The sequence below is a fragment of the Falco cherrug genome, chromosome 1 (assembly GCF_023634085.1).
Source record: "Falco cherrug isolate bFalChe1 chromosome 1, bFalChe1.pri, whole genome shotgun sequence".
Lineage (NCBI taxonomy): Eukaryota > Metazoa > Chordata > Aves > Falconiformes > Falconidae > Falco > Falco cherrug.
Genome location: NC_073697.1, coordinates 25,392,961 through 25,420,259, shown reverse-complemented (window position 1 = coordinate 25,420,259; position 27,299 = coordinate 25,392,961). Strand labels below are relative to the sequence as shown.

The following is a 27,299-nucleotide window of genomic DNA, read 5'->3' as shown; positions in this document are numbered from 1 at the left end:
GTTGGTTGTTCTCCACGCTTATTTTTCAAGTGTTTTCCCAGTCATTTCCTCACTCTGCTCTGCATTCCTCCCTGTTGACCAAGTTTGTACTGAATTTATGCTGGCTTTTGCAGTGAGGTGGAGGTAACAGACTGAGCTTGGACTAAAAACATGTGACCTTGAGTATGAAGCTTCATGATCTTGTAGAAAAAGTTTGTACTAGAAAGAAGACAGAAAACATAATGGACAGTGGTTTCTTAGAGTTCATTAAGTGGACTGCTGGCCTTCATCTTCAGTCCAAGTGAACAGGGCAAAAACTCCTTTGTAGTAAGAGAAACGAGAATAACAACCAGTCCAGAAATAAGGTTGTAATGCTTCTGTCTTTTCACTGATGTACTGCACTGCTGCAATTGAGTTGTCTTCTTTCTGGGTGTCAGTTTGTGATGAGCGTGTTGAGGCTGAGGAGCTGCTAATGTTTAAGTTGGTACGTGTTTTATTGCCAGTGTTTGTGACCACTGTCCGCTTCTGTGATGCTAGACACCCTATGCATTTAAACATTTTCACTGCTATGCAGCCAGTGTTGGTTTGTGAGTAGTACTGTAATACTCAAGTTGTTTCTCAGGTGTCTTGAAAAAAAAGCAGCCTTGCTTTATGATGTATTTGTATTTCTGCAGTTGCTTCACCTTTCTGATCCTTAGCCTTTTACAGGGGCCCTCAAACTACGGCCCACGGGCAGGATACGGCCCCCCAGGGTCCTCAATCTGGCCCCCAGTATATACAGACGCCCCCACCCCCGCTGGGGGTTGGGGGGAAACCAAGCAGCCACAGATGACTTCCTGCCACTTCATCCGTGCGCCAGCCCCCTGTTTAAAAAGTTTGAGGACCCCTGGCCTTTTATTTCATTTTTTTTCATCTTTATAATGGGCATAGTTTATAAACTTGTACTGTTTATAGCATGTTGAAATGTAGGTTGTTGATAGCAAGTCACACACCTGTGGCTGGAGTATGCCTGCAAGGTTGGGCATGAAGAGGAGCTTACTGGAGGGAATTTAAAGCTCTCCCTTAAAAAAACCTTCCTGTGCAAGTAATTGAACAGTTACTTAATTACAAGTGTAAGCTTGAGATCATACATTCAGACACATGCAGTGTTACTGTTTCAAATAGAGGGTTGATGAACTTTCATTTTAGGAGATGCTGAAGAAGTGCCACCTGTGCATGGAATCAATTGTTCAAGCCAAAGATAGACAGGCTGCTGAAGCCAACAAAAATGCAAGCATTCTTCTAGAGGAGCTGGACTTGGAGAAGGCAAGTTAAGAGTGTGGAGCTCTGCATATTTATTGATAAAACTCCCGATTTCATGTTCCTTCAAGATCATAAGATCAGTGAATGCAGGTATTAAAGTATAGGAGTATATGTAAATACCATAATTGGAGTGTCTGCAGCTGAGCACCTTGTTCAGGTAATCGTTGAACATTACTTTCGCTCTTACTCAGAGAAATTGGATCAAGAAACTCCGATGTGACTCTTTGATCTTGGATAATATTGTAACAAAAGAAGAATTTCTGAGTATAATTTTTGTCAAGTGCATGATAAATGGTCATGTTATAGTCACACTGGTGAGGATTTTGGGTCCAAACCCTGGTTTTATCTTAAATAGCAAAAAAAAAAAATTTAAATACTAATAATGTACTAGAAACCATAGTACAGTAGTAGAAATCTAATGGAAAAATTGAAGTATAGTGTCAAATGAGTGCACGCTTTATATTCAGGCTAGCTGAAACTATTTCGTGTTCTGATCTGTGAAAAGGGAGATGTGTGTGTCAGCAGTACAGTCTAAACAACACCCAAGGTTAAACAAAGAATCCTTGAAAATGCATCTTGGAAAACTGACTTAAGTTTGTGGTGTCTGTCCTCTGTTTCTACACTAACCTTCTGTTAACATGAGTGAGCAATCTGTTTGGAAGAAGTAAATACGTAAAAATATGGATCATAGAGAATTCAGCTTCTGCTTTGTAAATGTGTGTTAGTCTGAAATGCCAGTTCAGCTTCCTAGGAAATAGAAAACATTTACATTTGTTGAAATGCACGAGACATATTTTAATATTGTTCCATTTGCTTGACTTGTAGTTAAGGGAAGAAAGCAGGAGACTGGCTTTGGCTGCCAAAAGAGAGAAAAGAAAGGAGAAAAGACGGAAGAAAAAAGAAGAACAGAGACGAAAACTAGAAGAAATAGAAGCAAAAAATAAAGAGAATTTTGAACTTCAGGCAGCTCAGGAGAAAGAGAAGCTGAAAGCTGAAGGTGATTTAAATTATTTGCCTTATTATTTTTGAAACACTACTACCTTCCTTTTACTCCCAGTCTTAAATACTTGCTTTTCCTGTCAAAAATTGTAATCGAGTTTGCTTATGACCTTCTGAGCTTTCCTTTTGTTCACCTTTTCCATTAAGCCTGTAGATTAGCATGATGGCTTCGGTGAGAGTTAGGGGTTAACATTACCATGGGGATGGCGTTGGCTTTCTTTTTTTCATTCCAGGTCCCAAAAGTTAAAACCAGGTCAGTTACTTTTTGTTAGCTTACAGAGAGAATTGCAATGATGATTAGCTGAAAAAAACCTGGCAATACAGAAATTCCAAATATGCATCATTCTCTTCTTAGTGATCAAAACCTGGCTCTTCTGTATCTTGTGGTAATGAGTTGTGTGGTGTACTGAGAAATGGTTTTCACTGATTGTTCCCTCACTCTGTTATGCTGAAAGAAAGGGAAGACACGACAATTTTTTCCTGTTGTCTCATATGCTTGTTTATGGCCCCTAATTGCTTGTGTCTATTTTCCCGTGCCTGAATTCAATTTTACATTTGTTAAATTGCTACTGCATTTGTTCCAAGAAAAGAATGAAATTCTATATGAGTTAGAATAAATAAGGGAAAAGGCACTATGGTGTGACACACAGAGTAGTTTTACAGAGGCCCACATAGTTAGTGGTTCTGCATGTTTCTTGGAGTCTTGTAAAGTTACTCATGGGTCATTTGATAGGACTGGTGTGACTTGGAAAACAAAACCACACAAGCTTCTTCAAGCCAGCTAAATTGGTACTGTTTTTTTACTCTTCCATCAGATGATCCAGAGGTCCCAATGGAGCCTCCTAGTGCTACCACTACAACCACCATAGGTATATCTGCAACTTGGACAACATTAGCAGGTTCCCATGGGAAGAGAAATAATACCATCACCACAACAAGCTCCAAAAGAAAAAACAGGAAAAACAAAGTAACAACAGATAATGTTCAGATCATATTTGATGATCAACTCCCAATTTCCTATAGCCAACCAGAAAAAGTGAATGGTGAATCGAAGAGCAGCAGTACTAGTGAAAGTGGTGATAGTGACAATATGAGGATTTCCAGCTGTAGCGATGAAAGCAGCAATAGCAACAGCAGCCACAAAAGTGACAATCATTCTTCCACAGCTGTTACTAACACACAAAGCAACAAAAAGCAACCATCAGTTCTTGTCACTTGTCCAAAGGATGAGAGGAAAGCAGTTGCTGGCAAATCATCCATCAAGTAAGTTGCTGTGACCACGCATGTCATCTTAAGGTGGTGGTTGCCCTCCAATTGAGTGCTGCACCCATGCCTGTATAGACCTGCATTCTTAAATCAGTTGTTAGGAAGTGGATGAGGCAGTGTACATGGTCTAGCATGTATAAGGAGTATCAACATTATAACATTATTGCAGCATGAACTTGAACTTAGTAGGAGGTTCTGAAGGAAGAAACATCATTGTGGATGTGGAATTGGGGAATTGTTGGAGTATTTTGAGATGTAAGCATCTCAATTCAAGCTACTACTTAGTAACATAGTACTACTTATGCTAAAAGAGAAAAACGGTTGGAGGGGGCTGGAGAACAGGCAAAATGCAAGTCATCCTTCCTTTTTTTTGACTGGATAACGATAGCATTTTCTTTCTTTTAAAGGTTGTCTGAAGTTATTAGTGAAGTGACGAGTAATTCCTTGTCTACTTGCACAAAATCGGGTCCTTCTCCCCTTTCGTCTCCAAATGGAAAGCTAACCATTGCGAGTCCTAAACGTGGTCAGAAAAGGGAGGAAGGATGGAAGGAAGTTGTGAGAAGGTAAGGAAAACATTCCCTTAACTCCCCCTTGTTGATGTCCTTTTTCAAAATGATTTATGTAGTGTAGCACTCTCTGGGGTTACTGAATGACCTTCTAAGTGGACCTGGTAGATTGCACGATTATCTCTGCTACATAGGCTGAATTACAAATTTTAACACTGTTTTAACCAACCTGCCTGCTGCTTCATGCTATGGAAGCACTTTCAGTTAATGTTTCTTTTTTGTATAGATCCAAGAAGGTTTCTGTTCCATCGACTGTGATTTCCAGAGTTATTGGTAGAGGAGGATGTAACATCAATGCGATACGTGAGTGCACAGGAGCACACATAGACATTGACAAACAAAAGGACAAAACTGGAGATAGAATAATAACGATAAGGTAAGCAGGCTGCTTGGTTTGGTCATTCCTGTGGGAATTTTTTCATTGTAGAACACTTACCTTGTGTAGAAAAACCCAACAGGCTTGACCTTGTTGTCCCTTGAAAGATAGCTTTGAGACAGTCAGCTAGATTGCTTTGAGGCAGTCGGCTCTTTGAAGCAGAGGAGACTAATGGGGTGGGAAAGCAGAGAACAGCTGCCAGTTGGTACCATTGTGTTTGTACAAAAGAAGACTTATGAGACAAGGTGGAGCGTAAGCATTAGGATTCTGTGTTTAGACATGGCTAAATCTGTAGGCATATTTAGAGAAGTAGAAGTTTTAACCATTTGGGGTTTTGGGGAGTTACAAGTTCTTAACTTGAACTGCTTAAATAGTCAGCAGCAGTAACATGCCAAGCTCGGTCTTCAGGTAGAGAGTTATTTTTCTATCTGTGTTAACATGACAGAAGACTGGCCGGGTCATGTGTTGGAGGTACTTCACTATAATGTATGCAGATGCTTTAGATGCACTTTCCCTTTTCCTTTCCTTTTCCTTTTTATAGGGGTGGCACGGAATCAACAAGACAGGCCACGCAGTTGATCAATGCTCTGATTAAGGATCCGGATAAAGAAATTGATGAACTCATTCCAAAGAATCGTTTGAAAAGTTCGGCTGCAAACTCCAAAATAGGGTCTTCGACACCTGCCGCCACTACAGCTGCTAACAGTTCTCTCGTGAGCATCAAAGTGACCACTGTAGCTGCTTCGTCAACATCTCAGACTGCCTCCGCGCTCACTGTGCCTGCAATTTCTTCAGCATCCACTCACAAAACCATTAAGAACCCAGTGAATAACGTGCGGCCTGGTTTCCAAGTTTCTCTTCCATTAGCATATCCTCCTCCACAGTTTGCACACGCTTTACTCGCTGCTCAGACTTTCCAGCAAATCCGTCCACCTCGGTTGCCCATGACGCATTTTGGAGGTACTTTCCCACCAGCTCAGTCCACATGGGGTCCGTTCCCTGTTAGGCCGTTGAGCCCTGCAAGAGCTACCAACTCGCCGAAACCTCACATGGTGCCTCGCCATAACAGTCAGAACAGCAGCGGTTCTCAGGTGAATTCAGCAAGTACTTTGACAACTAGTCCAACAGCTACAACAAGTTCAGTGGCTTCTACTGTGCCTGGTTCTTCTGCAAATGGCAGTCCAAGTTCACCTTCTGTCAGAAGACAGCTTTTCGTCACGGTTGTGAAGACATCAAACGCAACAACGACCACAGTGACGACCACAGCGAGTAACACGAGCACAGCACCTACGAATGCCACGTATCCAATTCCTACTGCCAAAGAACACTACCCCGCATCTTCTCCCTCATCTCCTTCTCCTCCTGCACAGCCAGCAGGGGTTTCCAGAAGCAGTCCTTCTGACTGCACAGCGACCTCTCCGAATAAAGGTGCACCTTCGTCTGATCCAGAAGTGGGTAGTCCGCCAGCAGTGGAAACGAGCAGCTCAACCAGCAGTAGGCAGCCCAGTTCTGGTACCGGCAGCTCATCTGTGCACCCTGCTCATCAGCAGCCTCCAGGAGCTCCTCTGCAAGAGGCAAGACCCCCTCTTCAGCAACCTCAGGTTCCTGCACCAGATCCTCGAATGGTTGTGCCTCCAAATTTAGCAGCGACAAGCTCATCTGCTCCTGTGGCAGGTCCAACAAATGCCCCGATGACCTACCCCATGTCTCAGACCTCAATGGGGTCTTCTCAGCCTGCAGCTAAGATGGAAACCCCGGCCATCAGACCGCCTGTCCATGGAACTGGTAGCGTCCATAAGAATTCAGCTGCTGTGCAAAATTCTTCTGTCGCGGTCCTCAATGTTAATCACATCAAAAGGCCCCACAGCGTTCCTTCTTCAGTGCAGCTTCCTTCTACCTTAAGTACACAAAGTGCTTCTCAGAATTCAGCCCATCCAGCAAACAAGTCTATGGGTAACAATTTCAGTGCTACTTTACCATTTGGGCCCTTTAGTACGTTGTTTGAAAACAGTCCTACATCTGCTCATGCCTTCTGGGGTGGTTCCGTTGTTTCATCTCAGACAACACCGGAGTCTATGCTGTCAGGAAAGTCTTCATTTTTGCCAAATTCAGATCCTTTACATCAGTCAGATACTTCCAAAGCCCCAGGTTTTAGGCCACCGTTACAGAGGCCAGCTCCAAGTCCCTCAGGTAAGCCTGTGTTTTTATTCACACCTTAATATACTTAAACGGTAACTGCTGCATGATTTTTATATTTGAATGCATAATACTCTCTATGCCCCAGCTTTTGTGGTAGTTTCTAGGAAATCACTCTGCTCTGCACCAAAAGGGTGCTGTAAGGTAGTTTGTTTCTGTAAGCAGAGTTGAGTTCATCTTCCTTTTAAGTGCCACCTGCCAAATCTAATAATTATTTTGCAGCCAATGAACCTGATAACAGCCAAGCTGAGGCGTTCTTTTTGCCATTCCAATCTACTCTCCTACAATAGCCAAAATAATAAAATGCTTCAGTATTGTTTCCACCTCCCTTTTGTACTACTACCAGCTAATAACTCTTCTAGTTTGCGTTAACTTGCTTCTTGTCCTGAGGCTGCAGAAAGGTATGCCGCATCTTCAAAGTGTTAGGATGATAAAAAAAGATTGTGTTTTGATGTGAACTTGTAATAAGAGGTGTGTTCTCTTAACTGCTAAATTCGATCAAAAAAACTTAATTTCATTGGCTGCTTGAATTTTTTTAGTGAGATGTTTAGCCTTCTGCACAAACAGAGGCCAAGGGTTTGTCACAGAACTTGTTCTGTAGCTTCCAGAAAGTACACACTCAGTTTGTACCTTCTGTGCCAGTTATAGTAGGACCTGCAAGTTTTTTATGTAGTTTGGTTTATGAATAGAGACATATAACAGCTAGATTTTTCATGTTTTCTAAATACCATGGTGTTGAGTAGCTTTTGAGGTGTGCTCTGTGAGTTTTGTCAGCTTAATATACTACTTAGCATTTTGACTTCGGCACATGCGTAGACTGTGTATCACTTGAGTATGCCAGTTGGTTCCTGAGTAAAAGCAGTGCTCTAACTGCAGTCCTACTGTTACTTCAGCAATTTTCCTTTTGGAAGGCTGCAGGCACAATCATTTAGATTGGCAGAGTCTATGGAATTTGCAAGTATTACGTTAGTTTGCAGGAAAGTAGCCCCTGAGAGCCTGAAGAATTTGGCAAAAAAATAAGAGGTTGGATCTTGGTAACAGATGATGCAGAGGAAGCAGGTGCTGTTACTTCTTTATTCTTCTGCCTGTCACCAGTGAAGGGATTTTTCCTAACTAAAACTACAAATTCAAATCTTTTGTCACTCGCAACTTTCTCCTACTTGTAAAGCAAGTGCCACAGCAATTGGGTGGTAACAGGCTTCCGTAATACTTCTTGAAACTTTAAATCCTAAGATTTTATTTTTCCCTTTCGTCATTGAGGAGAATATTGAGGGGGTCGTAGTTCTTGCATTTTGAATACCTTGTCTAATTGGTGCGATTTGGTCTTAAAAATTAACATTTTCTTAAGCAAGTTAAAATGTATCCCTGGATTGGGGAAAAAATCACCTCAGCGTTGTGATCATGGTGTATATAGACATCGTTCTGTCAAATAAAAAAACAGCAAGAAACTCTTCAAATCTTTACTGTTATTTCCACCGTTCTTGGTACAAGACCATACTTTCTAAATCTAAAACATTTAATTGACAGGTTAATAAAATGCTCTGTTACTTTTCTGATGTACAGTTATATCAGAATGTGTATTACATTCCTTTAATTATTTGCATTCAAGGTACCTGCATGATAACATGAGAATCATTATTTATATATACAGCAGAACTGCCACATGCTGTCAAGACTTGCAGAGAGTATGAAGCATAAGACTTGCAGTTCTCTTTGGAAAATAGTTACAAATTCCCCCCAACAACTGATGGGATAAAAGTTTTCCTTCTTTATTTCCATGATATGGGCAACCTCTTCATGGAGATCTTGGAGTAGTGGGAGTCACTTGTGCCAATTTCTCTCATAGGTATTGTCAGTATGGATTCACCCTATGCTTCTGTAACACCTTCTTCTACACACCTGGGTAATTTTGCCTCAAACCTTTCGGGAGGTCAGATATACGCACCTGGGACACCTCTTGGCGGAGCACCTGCAGCTGCTAATTTTAACAGACAGCATTTTTCCCCACTTAGTTTATTGCCTCCATGTTCATCAGCATCAAATGGTGAGTTCTAGTCAGTGGGAAAGTAGTTGAGAAGCTAGTGTACAAATGAAGTGGCCTTATGCACTGCCTCTTTTAGGTAGGCTTGCCTAGTTTTGTTCATCTTAGCATTTTTAGATATGTTTTATACCTTTATGCAGTCCAGATTTTGAGATAAAATTTCCTTGTGCAAGTTGTGATCTCTAGTGTGGCTTTTTAGCAGCTAAGGTCATGCTATTGAGGAGTTCCTTATTCTTGCTGCAGTTAACTTTGGCCTGTTACCATATCTGACATCTTTTCAGTCATTTTGGAAAGAGGAGGTTGGTTTTTTTTGTTTGAAGGTAATACTCCAAGTGTGAGTTGTTAAAACTTTGTAATGGTATTTTACTAAAGCTAGCTCGATGGTGGTGATCGCTTATTTTTTGTCATGTTCTTAGAAATGTGGAGCACATTCCAGGAGACAATACTTAGGGCAAGTTCTGGTACCTTCCTCCACATTTGGCCCCTGCAGTTTTGGCTGTGCAGCGGAGGTTTTTTGGAACAGAAAACAAACTTGAGTGCTGGCTTATTCAGGGAACATGTTAGTCTGTTTTATTGGCAAAAACCCCACAGAGAACATATCAGAATTAAAAAAAACCCAACAAAACAAACAAACAAACAAAAAAACCCCACAACAAAAATAAACCAAGAAGAAACAAACCCAAACCAGCCCAACAGTGTGGGTTTATTTCAGCTATGCTGTTGGATATAATCTTCAAACCCCCTATTGCTGATACACAGTAATGCTTAGCTCAGATTTTGAGTCATGTGTTGTCATTGGTTGGGGTGCATGTTCAGTAACTGACAGGGCATGATAATAATTTTACTTAAACTAAATCAGTAGTGAATGTGTGAATGCAAAACTGTTACAATTATCTTGAAGTGTTTGCTGTATGAGTCTGCCATTAACAAACTACCTGTTCCCATTTGCTTGATGTATGGCTTGACATTAAAGGATAGGTTTGTGGTGACCTGAGAGGATGTGGATGCCATTACTAAGTGTTGTCATTGCTCCTCTTGCAGAATCTCCTGCTCAGTCGGTGTCTTCGGGAGTAAGAGCACCATCTCCCACTCCTTCAGCAGTGTCCTTGGGATCAGAAAAACCCAGTAATGTTTCTCAGGACAGAAAAGTTCCTGTTCCGATTGGAACTGAGCGGTCTGCACGTATTAGACAAACTGGAACGTCTACTCCATCTGTTATTGGAAGCAACTTAGCTGCTCCAGTGGGGCATAGTGGGATCTGGTCCTTCGAAGGCATAGGTGGCAATCAAGGTACGTAGTGTCAGCAGATGCCCCTGCGCTTGCAATGACCACAGTACTGTGTTTTCTTAACTTGCCTTGGGAGCTGAAGGATGATGCGGAAGTGAGTGCCGCAAAATGTTAGGAGTGCTCTTTCTGAAGGAGTTGCAGCAGGGACCTCTGTTGGCCCTCCTGTCAGGTTCCTTGTGTCTTAGCCAAGGTCTCAGGAAACCTCAGGGCTTGTGAAGCACCCTGGCTGTGAAGGCTTATTACTCAAAGCAAGAAATAACGGGGAAAATAAAATCACAAGGTTTACAGTATTGCACTATGTGAGGATCATTGGATTTAAGAAGAGGGGAAATAAAGATGTCTTGAGATAACTGTATATTTTATTTCTGTTGATAGATTATTTTGTACAACAGGAGTTAATATTTAATTTGTAGCCAAGGTGGAGCTTTTTGTGCTGAGGATTGTGCAATTGATTTTTTTTTTTTTTATGAATCAGTAGTAGCCCATATGTGGGGTTTTTTGTTCTTTCCAGTCATACCATTCTCATTTTACTAATGCAAGTCTCTTGGCTCTCCTATACTCGCATAGTATTCAATATTTCAGAATTCCTTAAAAAACTTAAGTTACTGATGGGACATTTTTTCTCAGCAAACACTTCAAGAGTCTTGGATGCAGTTTATAGGAAAGTGCTGATTTTTTTTCAAATTGTTTTCGTGGGATTTCATGTTTGTTTGGGGATTTATTTTGCTTCAAATGAGGGGGAGAGAATCATGAGGCCATGGTGGATGGGACCTATAGACAAAAAAGAATTTGCTGTGTGGTTCGACTGGGTTGCTCAGGGCTTTATCCAATCTGATCTTGAAAACCTCAGGGATGGAAACTTCTTAGCCTCTGAACAAGCTGTTCCACGGCTTGACTGAGGAGTCCGAACAGCTTAAGGGACTAACTGTGTATATGCTTTGCATGTGATGAGTGTGCTGCCCTGGGGCTTTTTCCCCCAAAATACAAAATAGATAGGATGTATCCAAATGTGTGTGTGTTGGTTTGGGGTTTTTTGTGTGTGTGGTGGTGTTTGTTGGTTTGGTTTGGTTTTTTTACTTCACTAGTGGTCTTTTCCCCACCTGTGTAGTGAGATGCTATTCGTCATTAAGGCCTTAGAAATTGAGTATGTTTACTTTCATTGCATAGGTGTAAAAACTGCCATCTATGCCTGTGGTTCTGCTATGCTGCTTGCCTTCTGCTTATTCAGTTACTTCAGCATTTAGATGTTCAGTCCAGAATGGGATTGGCTCTTCTCTTGTTGAGTATTAGGATGCTTTAGAAATGTTTCTGTATTCCTTTTCCACCCCTTCAAATATAGTTTGTGTATGTTTTATTTTGAAAAATTGGCTTTCTGGATGCCTGAGGTTGGAACTGTAGTAATACCAAACTGCCTCTGATAAATTCATGTGTTTAGAACATGAGCACACATATCCAGGTGGTCGTTTTCTGGTTTTGCTTTTCAAAAGTACTTCTCTGTCTCTTAGTTCATTACGTAATTCATGAAAGAATGGTAATGAAGTGGACCAAATACAAATAGTCTTCATAGTGTACATACCCTTTTGACAGCATCAAATGTGCACAGAATTTAGGTTTTTGGAGAAAAAGCAGAAATGGCAGCTTTGCTTCTCAAATGAAGGAATATCACAGAGGTGACACTGTGCTTGCATATAACTGTTGAAAACTCCTTGCACTGGCTCGGGGCTCCTGCCATGGAGCATGCAGGTGCTGTTTGTGTTGCTCTCTGCCCCACATGCAGCTAAGTTTTAATGCAGGTAGATGTGCAGGAACTGCAAGCTGAGTGTATGTCACAGACATAAGTGTGTGCAGATGTTTAGGCTGGAAAATGGATGATTAGCAAGTGTCACATACAATGCTGTTGGCGTGTCTCCTGTGTGTTAGATAAAGTGGACTGGTGTCACAGCGGAATGGGGAGCCACATGATTCACCGGCCAATGTCTGATCCAGGGGTGTTCTCACACCAAGCCATGGAGAGAGATAGCACGGGAATTGTAACGCCTTCCGGTACATTCCATCAGCCCGTTCCTGCAGGATACATGGACTTCCCAAAAGTCGGGGTAATGGTCTTGATATGCACGGTACCACTTGATTTACCTGTCAGTGCGTGAGGCAGATGAACAACACAGAGGTATCATTCACAGTGTGGTTGAGCATGCGTAAGCTAAAATGCTAACTAGCCCTCACGTATTGCAGAGGCATAGATTTAATAAAAAATAACTTGTCTGTGATGTAATAAGTATTCATAGAAAGTTTTTTCATAAATTCGGGCATTTCATTACAGCTTTAAGACAGAATTTTTTTTAACGTGAGTTCCCTTTTGTCTTTCTGTAAGTGCAATAGTAGCAGTGGTTTTGAATATGTACTGATTCTTGCTTTTTCCTCCCCCTAAGGGCATGCCTTTTTCTGTGTATGGGAATGCAATGATTCCTCCTGTAGCCCCCATCACAGATGGTACTGGAGGCCCTATCTTTAATGGGCCTCATGCTGCTGACCCATCTTGGAACTCGCTGATAAAGATGGTTTCAAATTCCACAGAAAATAACGGGCCTCAGACGGTAATTTTTCAATTTTTATATTCTCAGTTTTCTTTTAATGTGAGAAAGTGTGGTGAAGATGAGATAGTAGCTGTTAGAATATATGAAAATAACACTGTAGTGTTTCTTCTTTGTACTTGTCTCTAAAGGGCTGATAAAACCAGCCTATTCAGTGCAGCACTGAGTGCTGTACGTGCTTACTGGCAAATTTGAAACGTTAGTCATCTCTCCAAAAATAACTGTAGGTTGTCCCAAGAAAAAATCGACATCGCTGAGTTAATCTACTTCAAAGGAGTGTGCTGCTGTTACTGTGTTCTGTGAACATAGTTGTGCTTGAGAACTGGGAAGCTGGCTTCCAGCTGAGCTTGGAGAAGCTGCCTGTTTAGTCAAAGTAGACACCAGGTTAATTACTGCAGATCAGCTCTTTTGATGATGTCTTGTAGGCAGGTCAGGGTAGAAAAGATAGTTTTACACTGTATTTTACTCAAAATGATCGTATGATTTCTCTTCAGTTCTGCCTTTTGGAAAACACAATTGATTGGTGTTTCTGAGAAAAGCCATTTATTTGCTGTTATGTAAGCTTTCCATTCCCCAAAAGGGAAAACGGCATTAGGTCTAAGGGATTGTTGCTGGGCTCTGAAAGGTGTGTCATCTTTACTGTGTTAGGAGTTCACATAGGAAGGGATTAAGTAGCTCTTCTGTCCACTGCACTGATCTTGCCTGGGTTATAGGCTTGTCAGCTAAATATAATTTAGGTATAGGGATTATGTTCTCCTAAACCTCCTGTTCGTACTCAGCCAGCAACTGATACTGTAATGGAACATCAGTAGCTCTGTTACATTATATCTTGTCTTTATTTTTAATTATTCAGTGAACCCTGTTATACTGCTACTAAACAAAGATATTTCTGGACTTAATTTGCTTGGGCATCATCCAAGCTGCAAAGAGCAGCTCCCGGCTCTGGCAGATCATATAGGTGTGCAGAAGAGAAGGCAGTCTGTTGTGTGGCCATGGTTCACGTGTTGCTCTGAAGTGGCTCGTGACGGTTATGAGGTGTCTTCTGGTTTAGTGAGAAAACATTGTCCCCCAAAGAAGGCTTTGCTTTGTTATACTTGGGTTTTCCCAGAGCTGAGGGTGTTAGTATGCATTAAGGGAAAATAATTCAAGGTGCCAGAAATCAAGTTCTTGGTTGTCAGAACTTCCTAAGGTAGAGAGGAAAGATAATCTCTTGGTCTGAAAGCTGGAGGTCTTCTGTCCTTGCAAATAATTTTGCACGTGAACAGAATCCTGTTAATTTGCCTTGAGAACAGACCTGGCATGTTCAGAGGGAATACTTACTTCACTGGGTCTAAAGGGATACATTTTTCCCATGGAACAGTAAAACATGTATTACATCAGTGTTGCTGTGATGGAGGATCTAGTGGGCATAAATAGCATTGATTTCTGTCCTTGACATTGCTATGAAGGAAGGCAGTCTGGCTGAGTGGAAATACTTTTTTTGCCTGAAGTAGAAAGGAGGAGGAAGATGGAACCTTTGGCCATGGTGAAAAAGTACATGCAGAAGGATTAAACCCTCATTTCCTTCTTTTCTTACCTGAATTGCAGCAGGATAAAACTGGTGGTGAAAGGAACATTTTTGTAGTTTGAGTGATTGCAATGTTGTGTGATGTTGAGCCTTAGTTGTAGTGAAAACCATAAGCACTGTAGAGTGATTTTTTGGCTTTGGAACTGTTTTAAGCAGCCCTGAAGCTTGATGTTAAATGAAACTTTCTCTTTCAGGTGTGGACTGGAACTTGGACACCTCACATGAACAGTGTGCATATGAACCAGCTTGGCTGAGTGGGATCAACTTGCTAGCCTTGAGATTCCTTTTTTGCAGAGGAAAACACAAATGGCAGAAACAGTTTATGTGCTCCCAGATCATTCTACTGATGTGCTTGACTGAAGTGTGTAGGCTTTTTGCAGAAGAACTTACTAACTGACCTTTTTCTGTGAACATTGTGACCGCCCATTCCCCACCATCATACGTTTCAACTTAGTTAGCCTTTACTCTTTCCTTTCCTTTCCTTTTTTTTTTTTTTTTTTGACATAACTTTCTGTTGAAGCTGTTCTTTGGCTGGTTGGTTTTAGTACTGTAAACTGCTTCTGAGCAAACACAGAAAATTTAGCAAAATTATGTAAACTTGATCCTGAAGTTTTAGAATGGCAAATAAATGTACAATTGTTTACATAACAAATGGCTAAGCAGAAAGTAAATTTCAATATGTCAGTATAGAGGCTCTACTTTATGTAGACTTAAATTAATGTGAGATATGTACCTTCATATTCAGAAATCTGGATGTTTCCTTCATACATTAAACTATTAATAAGCATAACTTTTCTACTTGTGTAATTTAAGTACATTATAAAAGAAAAAAAACCACAAAAAACCCAAAAACAAACAAACCAAAAAACAATGGGCATTATCAGAGGGCTTTTCCCAAATCTGTGTTGTTTTTTTTTTTTTTGAGAAGGCATACATCGGTTGTAACCAGATAATAAAGAGTTTCCATTTTCCTTCTGTCAAAGGCTTTTCAGCAAAAAGCACCTGAGAAAAACAGCAGCCTTTTGGCATGTTCAGAGTTGTCTCCACTGAGAACTCTCCTACTTGCCCAGGAAACAGGGTTAAATGTATCACACTGCAGCATCTATTAAAAATTATTCTTGTAGTTGGGTTCATGCAGCAAGGTCTGTTCTGTTCCATGAGCGCTCCCAAAGCTTCTGTTCCTCTGGTTCCTTTCTTTATCAACAAATATAATTTCAGAACGTGCATCCTTGGTGTGTGTTAGTTCAGGAATGAGACTTTTGCAGTTTTAGCAGAGCTTCACTGATGAAAACCAGCTCCAAAGGAAGGCTTATTTCAGAATAAGTTCTAGTAGACAATGTCTTACTCTGAACTGGGTCCCTGCCCCATGAAGGTTTGTTCCAAGGGAGAATTTCCTTATAGTCATGGTCAGGAGCTGTCACCTTTGCTTACAGTTGCTCGGAGTGAACAGCAGTAGCAGGAGGTGAAGGCTTGGGGTCCTGTGAGGCCAGGCTCGGTCAGCAGTGACACGCAGCTCCAGTCAGGATCCCCGTGCTGTTTGTGTACATCTAGTTTAAAGCAGTAAATCTATAAGTTGAATATATTTTTTTGTGCAGGACAAGTGGGGGCCAGTGTGATCTGTTGCTGGTTATTCTACATGCAGGAAGGTTGAAGAAAAGCTTGTTTTTTCCTTGCTGTGTCACTTGGAGGCAACAGTTAATCTCCTGAGAGATACAATCTGAGGAAGAAATATCCCAGATGAGTTAAACAGGCTGCTGTTAAGGCTGGAATTTAAGAAGTGCTATTTTATATTTATTATGGTACTCATTGGAAAGCCAGAAGGAAGAAAAACAAACCCACTTGTCCAAAGAAGCATATTGCCTTTTAAATATTGTAATATCTGAGATGTCCAGAAAGTTTGTGCTTATTGATGTCCATATACAGGCTATTAGGTGATGCTCTGAATAAACGTAAGCTCCTTTTTCCAGCTGTCAATATGTCAAATGCATTGTGTAAAACTGGTTGTAGCAAAATGGGTACCAGACTAAAGAACTAAGAAAAAACAATTGAAACTCCACTTCAGCACACCATAGTGTGAGTTGGGGAATAGTGCCCTGTCAATCTTCACTATGACCTTTAGCCCTCTAATAAAAATTTTTGCTTGAGCTGTTAGTGCTATGTAGGATTATTTGCAGTCTTATTCTGCAATAATCCTACTGAGAAGTAGCGCTCAGTGTTTATTACAACCATGACATCTGTGGGTCAGAAAGCAGCATCTGAGTGTGTGTGGTTTCTTACCTGTGTTTTGTTGAGTTAAACAAAAACCCCGAACTATAATCGAGCTGTGGCTAGGGCTGCATAGGCTGGATGCCACCTGCGGGGCATCAGTGATTAAATCCTGGGGGATCTGGAAGTCTTGTGTGAGGAACTTTTTTTTTTTTTTCCTCTCGCAGATACATTTTTTTTTTTTAATACTTCAACTGTAATGCTTTCTATTCGATCAATAAAAAAGGAAAAAAAAGGAATATATACTTGTGGGACCTGGCAGGTCATTCTTATTTAGGAAAAAGAAAAGCACGTTTAAAGGAAGGCAAGTAGGTGTAGGTCTGGGAGCGGTGTGCATGTGGGAGCCTTGGGGCTGAAGGAGCAGGGGCCTAAGCCCGCCCTTTCCGTCTCCTTGCCCTGGGGGAGGCGGGAGCCCCACGGCTGATGAGCGGCTGCGAATAACCCGCCGCGGCGCCTGCCCGTCCCGCTGCCCTCAGCCGCCATGGCCGCCGCGCCGTCGGGAGGGCGCGCTGCGCTGGCGCGTGGCGCATGCGCGGCAGCCGCCGCCCCGGGGCAGAGCCGTTCGCCATGTGGCGGCTGGCGCGGCCGGGCTGGCGGGCGGCCGCCGCGCCCGTAGCGGCGGGGAGCGGCGGTCCCGGCGGCTGGTACGAGCAGCTGGCGCAGTCGGTGCCCGTGCACTGGGCGGAGCAGGGGCTGGCGGCGGTGCAGGCGGCGGCCGGGCTGCCCTGGTGGGCCACCATCGTGTGCAGCGCCGCCCTGCTCCGCACCGCCGTCACCTTACCGCTGGCCGCGCACCAGGGCCGCCTCCTGGCCAAGGTGGGTGCGTCCCCCCTCCTGAGGGCCGCCTCGCTGCGTGAGGCGGGGCGGGGGGCCTGGCTTGCGCCCTCCAGCCCGCCGTGGGCGGCATTCCCTCGGGGGGACTGGTAGGACGGCGGTTCCCGGCCGCGGTGGTGTCCTGCGGCCGGAGGTGGGGGGTGGGCTGCTCCGTGCCACGCGTGTCCCGCCCCACGGCGCCGCCGCTGAGTGGCCCTGGCCCGCCGTGTGCCCCTGCGCCGGGGCGCGGGCTGCAGGCCTGCGGGGCGCCGCGCTCCGGGAGGCCTTCCCGCGGCGGGGGCCTGTAAGTAATACAATATGAACACGTATGAATAAAACTGAGGAGCGGGGGTGCGCTGCTTCGTGGGGGCTGCGTGGAAATGGAGCTGCTTTAGCGCAGGAGTCGGTGTGTGCAAGGCGCCTTCCGTGGTGTGCTGGCTGAAGGCGCTTGCCCAAGCCGTCCCAATAAAAACCTGAAGTAAACCAGCCTTCAGCGCTTCCTAAATAACTTCCCCCCCCCCGAGCGAGGAAAACGGTTGGAGTTGCTGAAGAGGCTGGAGGAGCTTTTGCGGCCCTGCGGGGCGGTTCCCAGCGCTGTCCCGCGGCGGCCGCCGGGGTGCGGGCACAGCTGCTACAGCTCCATCCCCGCTGGAGTCCCTTGAGCCTTTGTTCACCTGCGTGAAGGTCGGGCTGGGAAATGCAGGTGTGGTTTTTGCATCGGGTTCTTCAGTGACGGTCCCTCAAAGAGCATTGTTGTACGAGAAACAATTTTATTGCAGTGTGTTTGCGGTGGGTTGTGGGTTTTTTTAGTTTGTTTTGGTTTTTACGGTTAACGCTGCCTTTCCTTGTGATTGCAAAAGTGAATACGGTATTACATTCTTATGTAGGGGGTTCTCTTATTCCTCGGGATAGTGACTCCAGTGACTGCAAAGTTCTATCCTGCTGGGCCTTAAATCTTTTGGAGGTGTCATTAAAGGCTTTTCTGTTAAGTATCTTGTCACAGTTCCTGAAAGAAGATTAGAAGTTTCTTATTCAAAACAAACTATAAAATCTAACTCTGTATTTATTTCATTTTTTAGTAAGATAGTATCTTCAATTGTTACTGTAAACACCTCTCACTAGTATTTTCATGTTATTTTGCTTAAAGGTACAAGGTGCTCAGGGATGTGTTGTCTTGTCCTTCGCAGTCATTTTTAATATCGGTGCAGTATCAGGTGGGAAGAGGAAGCAGTTGTTTCATGTAACTGTCCATAAACACTTTTCCTTTTCTTTAGCTAGTTGGAAAACTTGCAGCCTGAGATTAAAAAACTAGCCGAGCATCTTCGCTATGAAGTTTCTGTTCGTGGAAAGCAACTGGGTTGGTCTGAAAAGGTCGCCAGGTAAGATGGCAATTTTATATACCTTATAAATTCATTCCATATTGAGGGATAGCAGGAGGGAAAGTCTGTATGTTCCACAGAAGATTCTACCATTACCCAAAGATTAGATTTTCTTGCCGCTTCTATGACTTACTTGCGTTTCTTGTATTGCTGTTCAGATTGTATCTGTTTTAAAGCTCCAGACTGGTGATAGTTTTATGATTACAGGGCCAAATCCAGGAATTTTAATTTTTTTTGTCTTTATGTGCGGGTAAACTTTCCTTAGCTATGGTGGTACCTAAATATTGCTGGAACTTGAGGTGTGAATGGTTGTGGTCCTGTTCCTTTGTTAGTGTAGTACCACACGCGGTGCAGTAGCAGTGTGTCTTGGCTGGGATACTGGAGATCACACAGCTGGCTGATTGCCTCTGTATTGAGGTAGTTATGCCCCAGTTCAGACAAAAAGCACTGTGAAATAAAATACCAGACAAGTTACTGGTCACTGCTAATGGTGGTTGGAAATTTTGTTGTGAAAAGCTGCTTTATAGCAATAGGGCCAAAAGTTGTGAGGGATGGGGGTTGGCAAAGGAGAGGGGCACGTCTGAAGAGGAAAGGCTCAGGTTTTCCAGAGTTGCACATTTGATACGTACAGCCTGTGGGAGTGTTATTTCAGAATTTGAGAAGTTATTCTGTAACAGCTGTTGTGAGAGGAGTTTTGGTTTGGGTTGCTGTTTTTTTTCTTTCTTTCTTTCTAAAAGGTTCCACTTCAAGAAAAACCTGAGGAGGGTTATTACAGAGCTGTACATTCGAGACAACTGCCATCCCTTCAAAGCCACGTTGCTGGTGTGGGTACAGATCCCGATGTGGGTTTGCGTGTCCCTCGCTTTGCGCAACTGCAGTGTTGGTGCCATGAGCTCAGAAGGTGATTCATCTGAACAGACACACTCTTTTAACAGTCATTTTTCATTCAGTTGCTGTTTTTACAGACGCTTCTTTGGTTAAAGTACACCATCTCCTGCGCTTGACATATAAGCTGATACAAAGAATACTCCACTGCTAAGTTTTTAAACAATACAGTTTTAGGCATGGATAAATATAAAAATAAAATTCAAAGGCTTTGATTAGGTACATTGGGCATGTTGTACTGGATTAAACTGCACTGTATGTAATCAAAGAACTTGTGTCTGGACCCCACCTGTACTTTTCTTTGGTTTGAACTCTTCCAGCAGGGATTTGCAGCATCCAGAGCATCACTGGTCTCTTATATGTTCTCATTATTTGTAATAGTGCTGTGAGCTTTGCAGGATGCCTCTTCAAAAGCAGTATCAAGAGTCTGAGCTCTGGGAACAACGTGAGGCATTTTGTTAGGCTGTGTGAGCGTTTAATTATTTTTTGTTTTTCTGAAGAAAGGTTTACTGGGGGGTGGGTGGGAATTGTCTTGGGATTTTTCTGGTTCACAAGACAAGGATATTTAGCAAGTAATACTACCTGTACCACAGCACATTCCCTATTAATCTGTATTTTTTTTCTTCCATGTGAATTTTCAAATGGAGTACTGTAGACAAGATGAATGCATGGGGGTTTTTTTTAATAAAAATATGGGTGTTTTTATTTTGTAGAAAGCAGTTTATAGTTTGTTCTTCTAAAGCAGGGGTCCTCAAACTTTTTAAACGGGGCCGGAGCGTGGATGAAGTGGCAGGCAGCCATCTGCGGCTGCTTGGTTTTCCCCCCCCAACCCGGGGGGGGGGGGGGGGGCGGAGGGTCTGTAAACACCGGGGGCCAGACTAAGGACCCTGGGGGGCCGTATCCAGCCCACGGGCCATAGTTTGAGCACCCCTGTTCTAAAGAAAAATGCAACAAGTTATATGGTTACTAAGAAAAATGTAATTATTTCCAAAATCTAAAGTGTGTACTCACTGTAGGTTACTGCATTGCGTATTTTCCTCACTGGCTTGTAAAATGGTGGTTGAGATCAAGCTAGTTTTTATCGCAGGTTTACCTGAGTCAGTGGCTGTCATTAGCTAAGCTGGATCTCACCTGGTGTCTCCCACCATTCTTTACTTGTGTTGATAGCAGGATGCCTTGACATGCAAGCTGTTAAACCAAAGTTTCCTGCTTTCATAGTATTTCTTGTGTAGATAAAGTGTACCTAGAAGCTTGGATGATTTGGTTGTAATACATGGTACAGTTCTGACCAGCTTGAGGTAGCAAATCATACTTAATTCCGTATTTTCTTTATTTTTATAGTTCAGGGACAGTTTTCAGCAGGAGGAGCATTGTGGTTTACAGACCTCACGGCACCAGATTCTACGTGGATTTTGCCAGTTTTGCTTGGGCTTGTGAATTTGCTGATAGTGGAGGTACGTTGATGGAATAAATAGAATGATTGGAAAGGGATTATTTCTTTTTTCTAGAACTGTGAGGCAGTGTTACCCACTTATAAAACACAGTAATGTAAGGGTGATCTCAGCTTATCGGTGCTTTAAATGCATTGGGCAGCACTCAAAAATAATTTGTTGTGTGCATTTGAATATGTGGGTATCTTGTTTAAAGATGACACATTCTGATGTGATATGGATACTTGACCTGAGCCTCAGTAAAATTTAGTCTTGACTCTAAAGTTTCTCTTAGAATGATGTTCTAATGAGCTCCCTGGGTGTTAAGCATCCAGAAGCACATGTTGGGGTTTTGGTTTATTCTACCCCCTCAGTTATTTCTCCCCACCTTGTGGACAAAACTAACGATGACTTCTTAAAAACTTGAAAAAATCCCTAACTTTTAAAGGTTGCTGGGGAGGTAAACCAACACAAACAGAAAAGAGAAAAAAAGTCTTCCATTTTCCGTTTTTGGAGGTAATTTGATGGAAATACTTTTCTTCTTGATTTTTCTGTCAGGTGTTCTCATCAAACTCTAACCCTGTGGATTTCATTGTTACTCCAGTTTCTTCTGTGTCATGTGGACAGAGCGTGTCTTAGAGAAAAAAAGTCCGTATGTGACTGTAGACCTGATTCTGCTGTCGTTTAGTTATCCATCAACTGTTTGTGGTCTGTTTCCTGTTGGCAGCCTTCTCCTCGAGGGCTGTGCTTCAGGCTGGGGCTTTGGCATGTGGAGATGTGAAAAAGAGACAGACTGTGTAAAGTTACCTTAACTTGAAATGATTGTCAGCTGCTCTGCTGGGTTGTTACAGTATTTCCTACAAAGGACTGAACATGTAAAACTTCAAACAAGTTAAATGAAAGACTGTAGCAGTATGTTAATTGGAACAGAGGATGCAAAATGAAAGTAATACCTGAACAGGAGTGCTGGGTTACAGGAAACCCCATGGTTGTCTTTTTTTCTCATTTTAGTCATTTCAAAAAGACCTTATGTCTGTGGGTTTCTGCCTTTCAGATCTTTGCTTCGCAAAAAATGGACGTTTCCAGGTTCCAGAAGCTTGCTACGAATTTCTTTCGAGTGGTGTCAGTAGTAATGATCCCTGTGGCTGCAACGGTCCCCTCTGTAAGTACAGTCTTAATGATGCATCTGTTAACCTCTGACTCTGGTATGTTCCTAGTGCTTCAAGAGCAACCCAAATGCCTGGTGTGTTTAATAGACCATGCTCTCTATTACAGCATGCCCTAAAACACGTAAGATGTTTTGTTTACACATGCATTTAAATTCATAAACCTTTTTACAGTATTTTTGTTCAGAGGGAAGAATCTGCAGACTTACTGTTTCTAAATTACATTTTTGCAATTTAGGGCTTGGAAGGACATTTAGAGCAGGTTAGTATCCTTTCTGTGATCTCAGACATGAGAGTAACATTTATATAAGGATATAGAGACAAAAGTTTGCTAAGTGTTTTCTTACTGTAAGGAGAAAACAGCATAGTTCTTATATCAGGAAATTGTCCATGATCTTGTTAAAACACTTCTCATTTTTACCAGGTGTTCTACTTCTGGGTATTTTTGCAGTGGTTAGCAAAAGCAAAGTATCTAGTTGTTTGGCGCATCACCTTTAGTCTGAAATAGAGAAGTTTACGCAAGTTTAATATGAATTAATTTATGAACTGTTGTCAGATTCCAGAGTAGATTACTTTTTTTCCCCAAAAGAGTTGAGAAAGAGTGAAAAATACATTTTAAATGGAAGCCATTATTGTTATTGAGAGAAGTGGGGTTAGGTGAGTTTATTTTTCTTGATAACTGGGAGTAACCAGTTGTAGAGGAATGAAGGCAGTGGGTTGCTTGACATTGATAACATGCAGCTGTGGCCTTGCTACAAAGGCAGTGGGTTGACTGACATGGATGATGTGCAGGTGTAGCTCGTTCTGCTAAGTGGTTAAATAGCTCTGAGGAGAGGCTGGCTGGAGGAGGAGCCTGGGGAAGGAAGAACCCAGAGGTAGTGGAGAGAAGGAGCAGTGTGGTCTGGCCTCAGGAGGGTGGAAAAACAGCACGGACAGTAGGATCTGACTGATGGTAAAGCCCTGTTGCAGCCTGCCAGTTTTACTTGTGCTGTGACAATTGGTGCCCTGTGTGAGGAAAATTGATTTGGATCAAATTGCAACAGCCAGTGGTTGTGGTTCATGAATAGCTGCCTAAAACTGTAGTGTTTTCATTGTGTCTAGGGAAGCTGAACTCTGTATTTGTCTTGTTGCAGTCTATGTCGTTGTACTGGCTGTCCTCAAGCTTCGTGGGACTCTCGCACAACCTGTTGCTGCGTTCTCCAACCTTTCGTCGGCTGTGTTGCATACCAAGGACCAAATCTGACTCTGATACTCCTTACAGGGATATAGTGTCTGCCTTGACTACCAAATACAGCTTTAAGAAATGATGTCATTTGAGCTGTCAGAAGAGCTGTCCCACAAATCTTGCATGGGTAATTAAGTAGTGCTGTTTTATTGAGCTGTGCTTACTTACTGTAAAATGTTGCAGCTGGAATTATATTTATTTTCCAAATAAAGCATTGACTGTCTGGCTGTGAAGAATGATTGTTCAGCACAAGTGTGTCTTTATTGGGAATTTTTGTTTCAAGGGTGGTTGTTTTGCAGTTAGAATAATCCAGTAATAGTTTTGCCTCCTGAATTGTCGTAAGGAATTGTGCAAATGAATATTAAATAAAACTGTGACTCAGCTAGGCTGCCATCTTGTAGTGAAGCTGATCTGACTTACGGGTTAGCAAACAAGTTGTGGGATGAGGGAAAGACTAGATGGTCTGATGCTGTAGTTAGTGGTTTATTTAATTAAGACAGTGACGCAGATTGATTGGCGAACTGTAGTCGTTCGATGTCCAGGTGGTTTACGTGATAGTTTTTCTAACAGTTCTGATAGCTCATTTCCTGTATCTGCAAAGTAAACTAGGTTGTTGTCAGTGTCTCGGACACTAGATGTGGAGTCAGGAGGACAAGTTTCTTATATTGTTTTTGGTGATCAGCTGTTGAGTGACAGTGCTCTGTTTCTACATGATTTCTTTTTCCATTAAAAGAGTAGCAGCTGCTTATTGTATATGCTGAAATGAGGCATGTAGCACCCTGAAAAAGAGTGAATGATGGTGAGAAACCAAATACTTCAGCTGTATATCAGATCTCTTTTTCAACATAAGTCCTAAGGGTAAAGTGCAAATATTTTATGCCTTAAAGGACCCTGTGTATGATTTTTATTTTTTTTATGTGAACAATGGTGTCCTTCCATGTAGGTAGTTCCTGCAAGGGTATTCACATCTTGCTTTGCTCTTCATACCATGTCAGCAGACATGTTGTTGTGAAAGTTATGTGCGTGAACGGCCCTTTGCACAGAGGTCTGTGTGAATCTGGTCTAGTGAAAGGTTGTCCTTTTTTTTTTTTTTTTTTCTTAGAGAAGCAGAAATTGGGATAGAGGGCAAAGCATAGCTTATATGCTTTGCTTTCAGATGGTTGTCGTAGCACAGAGTCAGGATGATTTGTGTTTTCACTGTTCAAGTTGGTGCTTATTAATCTTTGATAATAGAAAGCAATGTTTAAAATTACTAGGATTTTTTTTTCATTACGGAAAACTATTTAAGTAGTGGGAAAGAGAGAAGCAGGTGGAATACCAGGCAGCTGTAGATGACAGTAACAAGCCAATGGTCACATGCCTTTGTTGTGGTGGGAAGAACCTGTAGTCTTTTCTTTTGTTGGTTTGTTTCCTGTCACACTGAACCCTGAGCAAAACATGGGGTTGAAGAAGTTTATCAAGGTTTGGCATGTAGGTAGGAGAGGGATGTTTTTCAGAAATGTTTTTTGAAATTAAATGTTCCTACTTTTCAGTCCTGATACTGCACTGCAGATTGTCTGTTAGTGGATGCATTTTTGCTAGGGGAGTGCATGACATTCTCTCATGCTTGCTTCAGAAGCTTAAAAGAAATCATATAAATTCTATTTTCTTACTGCATTTTATTTGAATTTAATATTGCCATATGGTTTCTCAGGCTGCAATCTACCTGTTAGACAGGATTGAATGACAGCAATGGTGGTTGGGCATGGTTTCTCGCTGTAGGATTGCATAGTCTGCTGGTGGCAGGATACAGGCAGGTTGTTACGCTGATCTGGCAGTGGTTGTTCACGGAGTTGGCTCCTGGCAGTGGCCTGGTAAGGTGATGAGGGGAAAGTGAAATCCTGAGGTGCCTGGTTGTACGAGGGGAGCAAGTGTCTACTGGGCTGTATCGGCAAGAATGGAGCCAGCAGCTGAAGGGAAGCAGTTGTTCCCTGGCAATTCTGCTGGCTGCGTCTGGATGCTCTGTCTAGTTCTGGGTTCCCTGGTCAAGCACATCAATGTACAGGAGCAGATCCAGGATACTGAGACAGTCACAGCGCTGAAGCCTGTGGTGTGCTGAAAGAACTGGGTTTTTGTTCAGCCTCTAAAGACAGCCTTGCAAAGAGGCAGGGGAGACTTACTGCTGTCTGCCAGCAGTGGGAAGTGGCAAAGGACATGGAGCCAGACTCTGCTCAGGAGGGTATAGAGGAAGGATGGGAGGCAACAGGAGCAGGTCTGAAGACAAAAATTTCAAAATTGATATAAAAACATGTGTTTTATCTTGAGGATGGTTCAGCACTTGTTTTCCTGGGCAATTGTGGGTTCTGTGTTATCAGAGGTACTTGAAACTTCAGCTGGATGAGGCCCTGAGGGACCTGCTTTAATGTGCCCTGCACCGAGCAGGGCTTGGACTTGAGATTTCCAGAATTCCCTTCCTAGCTGCATGGTTCTTTGATTATATTAGTGTCTTATCTGGACAAATATCACATTCTTTAAAATAAAAACATTTTTCAAGTATACAGTTGGGAGCATACTCAATGTTATGGGTGGTGTATTGCCAGTTACCGTATAGGTTAAGGCAAGAATGCAGTTTGTTGTTCCTGTGTAGGTAACGCTGAATTTCTAGCAGCGTCCCCATCCTAAGAAGCAACAGATTGATTGTAGCCTCGTATCACATCAAGGGCTCGGTGATCCTTTTAACTACCTTTTTCTACTTGGGAATCACTGACTTGCACATTTTCTTCCTCTTCTGTGTATGGTTTGTTTAATAATATTCTGGATTAATTTTTAGAGAGGAATGGCAATTAAAATTTTTAGTTGCACTGGTCAAAAAAAATTTATTTCTGATTTCTGACTGTTGCTCAATATTTATTACTGTTTCCTTAAAACTAATGGCAAGCTTCCTACTCTGTAATAGGCCTCTTGTCCCAAAAGAGATTTCCTTCCCTTTTGAGATTTCAGTTAAGAGGTCCTAGTTTAATTTGCAAACATGTATGCAATTCTTTAAGCACAGGAAAATAGGTTGGGTTTAATAGCAGAGAGGTACATGTGCAAGTTTGGATCATTGGCTTTTGAACTTGTGTTTTGTTGTTAGTGTTGTAGAACGACTCACTTCACAGTGCTGATACCGGGTCTGGCTGCACAAGAACACGAGGCAGTGAAGCTCAGTGAGATGCGGTGCTTTTGATGTTGCTTGCATTATTATAGAAAGAGTGACTTTGTATTCTTTGTCATCTCAAATAGCATAGCAAGGTTTAGTGAGATATTGATCCTCGTGCTGAAGCCAAAGGCAAGATTTTCCTTGTTTTAAAATGGCAACAGGGCAAGACCTCAAGGGCACAGTTGATAATTTTCTTCTGCTTGGAGACATTAGTCTCATGTGTCAGGAAAAGTTCCTTCTTATTTCCAGTGGCTTTATAATTTCATAATAAATATTCACTAAGGGATTTGGTGATTTTATTTTTGTTTTAAGTGTTCAGGTGCTAAGTTTAACAATAATAAATACAGAACAAAGTAATCAAAGTTAATAAAAACTCAGAAGCGTATACAGAAGGACTATATGTGAACTGGCCGCAGGTAAAGGTATTTAGAGTTAACGTTAAGGGTAAGAAATGTCTGGGATATTTTCAAATCCTACAAAAATCTAGTAAACTAAACCCAGACTCAGACTGTTAAGACTAATAGGAAAGTGCCGAGGAGGTGGATTACTCCACACTTGAGTATTACATGTGTCCTGCACTTCCCTGTGACGTACCTGTTTCTGGGTGTTGCTAGAGGCAGTGGGGAGGATGGCAGGACACAGTTTGGGTAGAGCTGGAGCCACATGTGGTGATTTTGGCATGGAAACCTGGTAACTTGTGCCACGCTTGTGGCTTTGCAAGTTGGAATTCTGCATGCTGATTCTGACCAGCTCCAGTGCTCCCTGGGTTAGTTACTTTTGTCTCATTT

General features: G+C 42.4%; 2 protein-coding genes across 8 annotated transcripts in view; both read left to right on the top strand.

Moving 5' to 3' along the window:
* Positions 1–14,960, top strand: part of ANKRD17 (ankyrin repeat domain 17) — a 94,560-nt gene extending 79,600 nt beyond the window's left edge. For 5 of the 6 annotated variants that reach the window (XM_055700894.1, XM_055700893.1, XM_055700890.1 and 2 more), the window contains 11 exons: positions 1,168–1,284; positions 2,107–2,278; positions 3,096–3,543; positions 3,954–4,109; positions 4,339–4,488; positions 5,030–6,678; positions 8,531–8,728; positions 9,767–10,015; positions 11,933–12,108; positions 12,442–12,606; positions 14,365–14,960. In XM_055700894.1, coding sequence (XP_055556869.1) covers positions 1,168–1,284; positions 2,107–2,278; positions 3,096–3,543; positions 3,954–4,109; positions 4,339–4,488; positions 5,030–6,678; positions 8,531–8,728; positions 9,767–10,015; positions 11,933–12,108; positions 12,442–12,606; positions 14,365–14,424 — 3,540 coding nt within the window. In that variant the 3' untranslated portion in view covers positions 14,425–14,960. The remainder of the gene's footprint in view (positions 1–1,167; positions 1,285–2,106; positions 2,279–3,095; positions 3,544–3,953; positions 4,110–4,338; positions 4,489–5,029; positions 6,679–8,530; positions 8,729–9,766; positions 10,016–11,932; positions 12,109–12,441; positions 12,607–14,364) is intronic. The other variant, XM_055700891.1, reaches the window with a different exon arrangement.
* A 1,988-nt stretch (positions 14,961–16,948) lies between these two features.
* On the top strand, positions 16,949–23,569 carry LOC102056422 (cytochrome c oxidase assembly protein COX18, mitochondrial). Of its 2 annotated transcripts, none has more exons than XM_055700895.1 (6): positions 16,949–17,251; positions 18,527–18,627; positions 19,365–19,528; positions 20,854–20,966; positions 21,997–22,104; positions 23,242–23,569. In XM_055700895.1, exons 1-6 carry the CDS (start codon positions 16,964–16,966, stop codon positions 23,413–23,415), a joined length of 948 nt encoding a protein of 315 aa, XP_055556870.1. In that variant the 5' UTR covers positions 16,949–16,963; the 3' UTR covers positions 23,416–23,569. The 2 variants fall into 2 exon arrangements, with proteins under 2 accessions (XP_055556870.1, XP_055556871.1); XM_055700896.1 differs by lacking the exon at positions 16,949–17,251 and adding an exon at positions 17,591–17,951.
* The last annotated feature ends 3,730 nt before the right edge of the window (positions 23,570–27,299 follow it).

Coding starts and splice junctions, on each gene's coding strand:
- LOC102056422 (XM_055700895.1), top strand. CDS start 16,964: ATGCGCGGCAGCCGCCGCCCCGGGGCAGAGCCGTTCGCCATGTGGCGG. Junction 17,252..18,526: donor AGGGCCGCCTCCTGGCCAAG/GTGGGTGCGTCC, acceptor TTCTTTAGCTAG/TTGGAAAACTTGCAGCCTGA. Junction 19,529..20,853: donor TGGTGCCATGAGCTCAGAAG/GTGATTCATCTG, acceptor TTATTTTTATAG/TTCAGGGACAGTTTTCAGCA.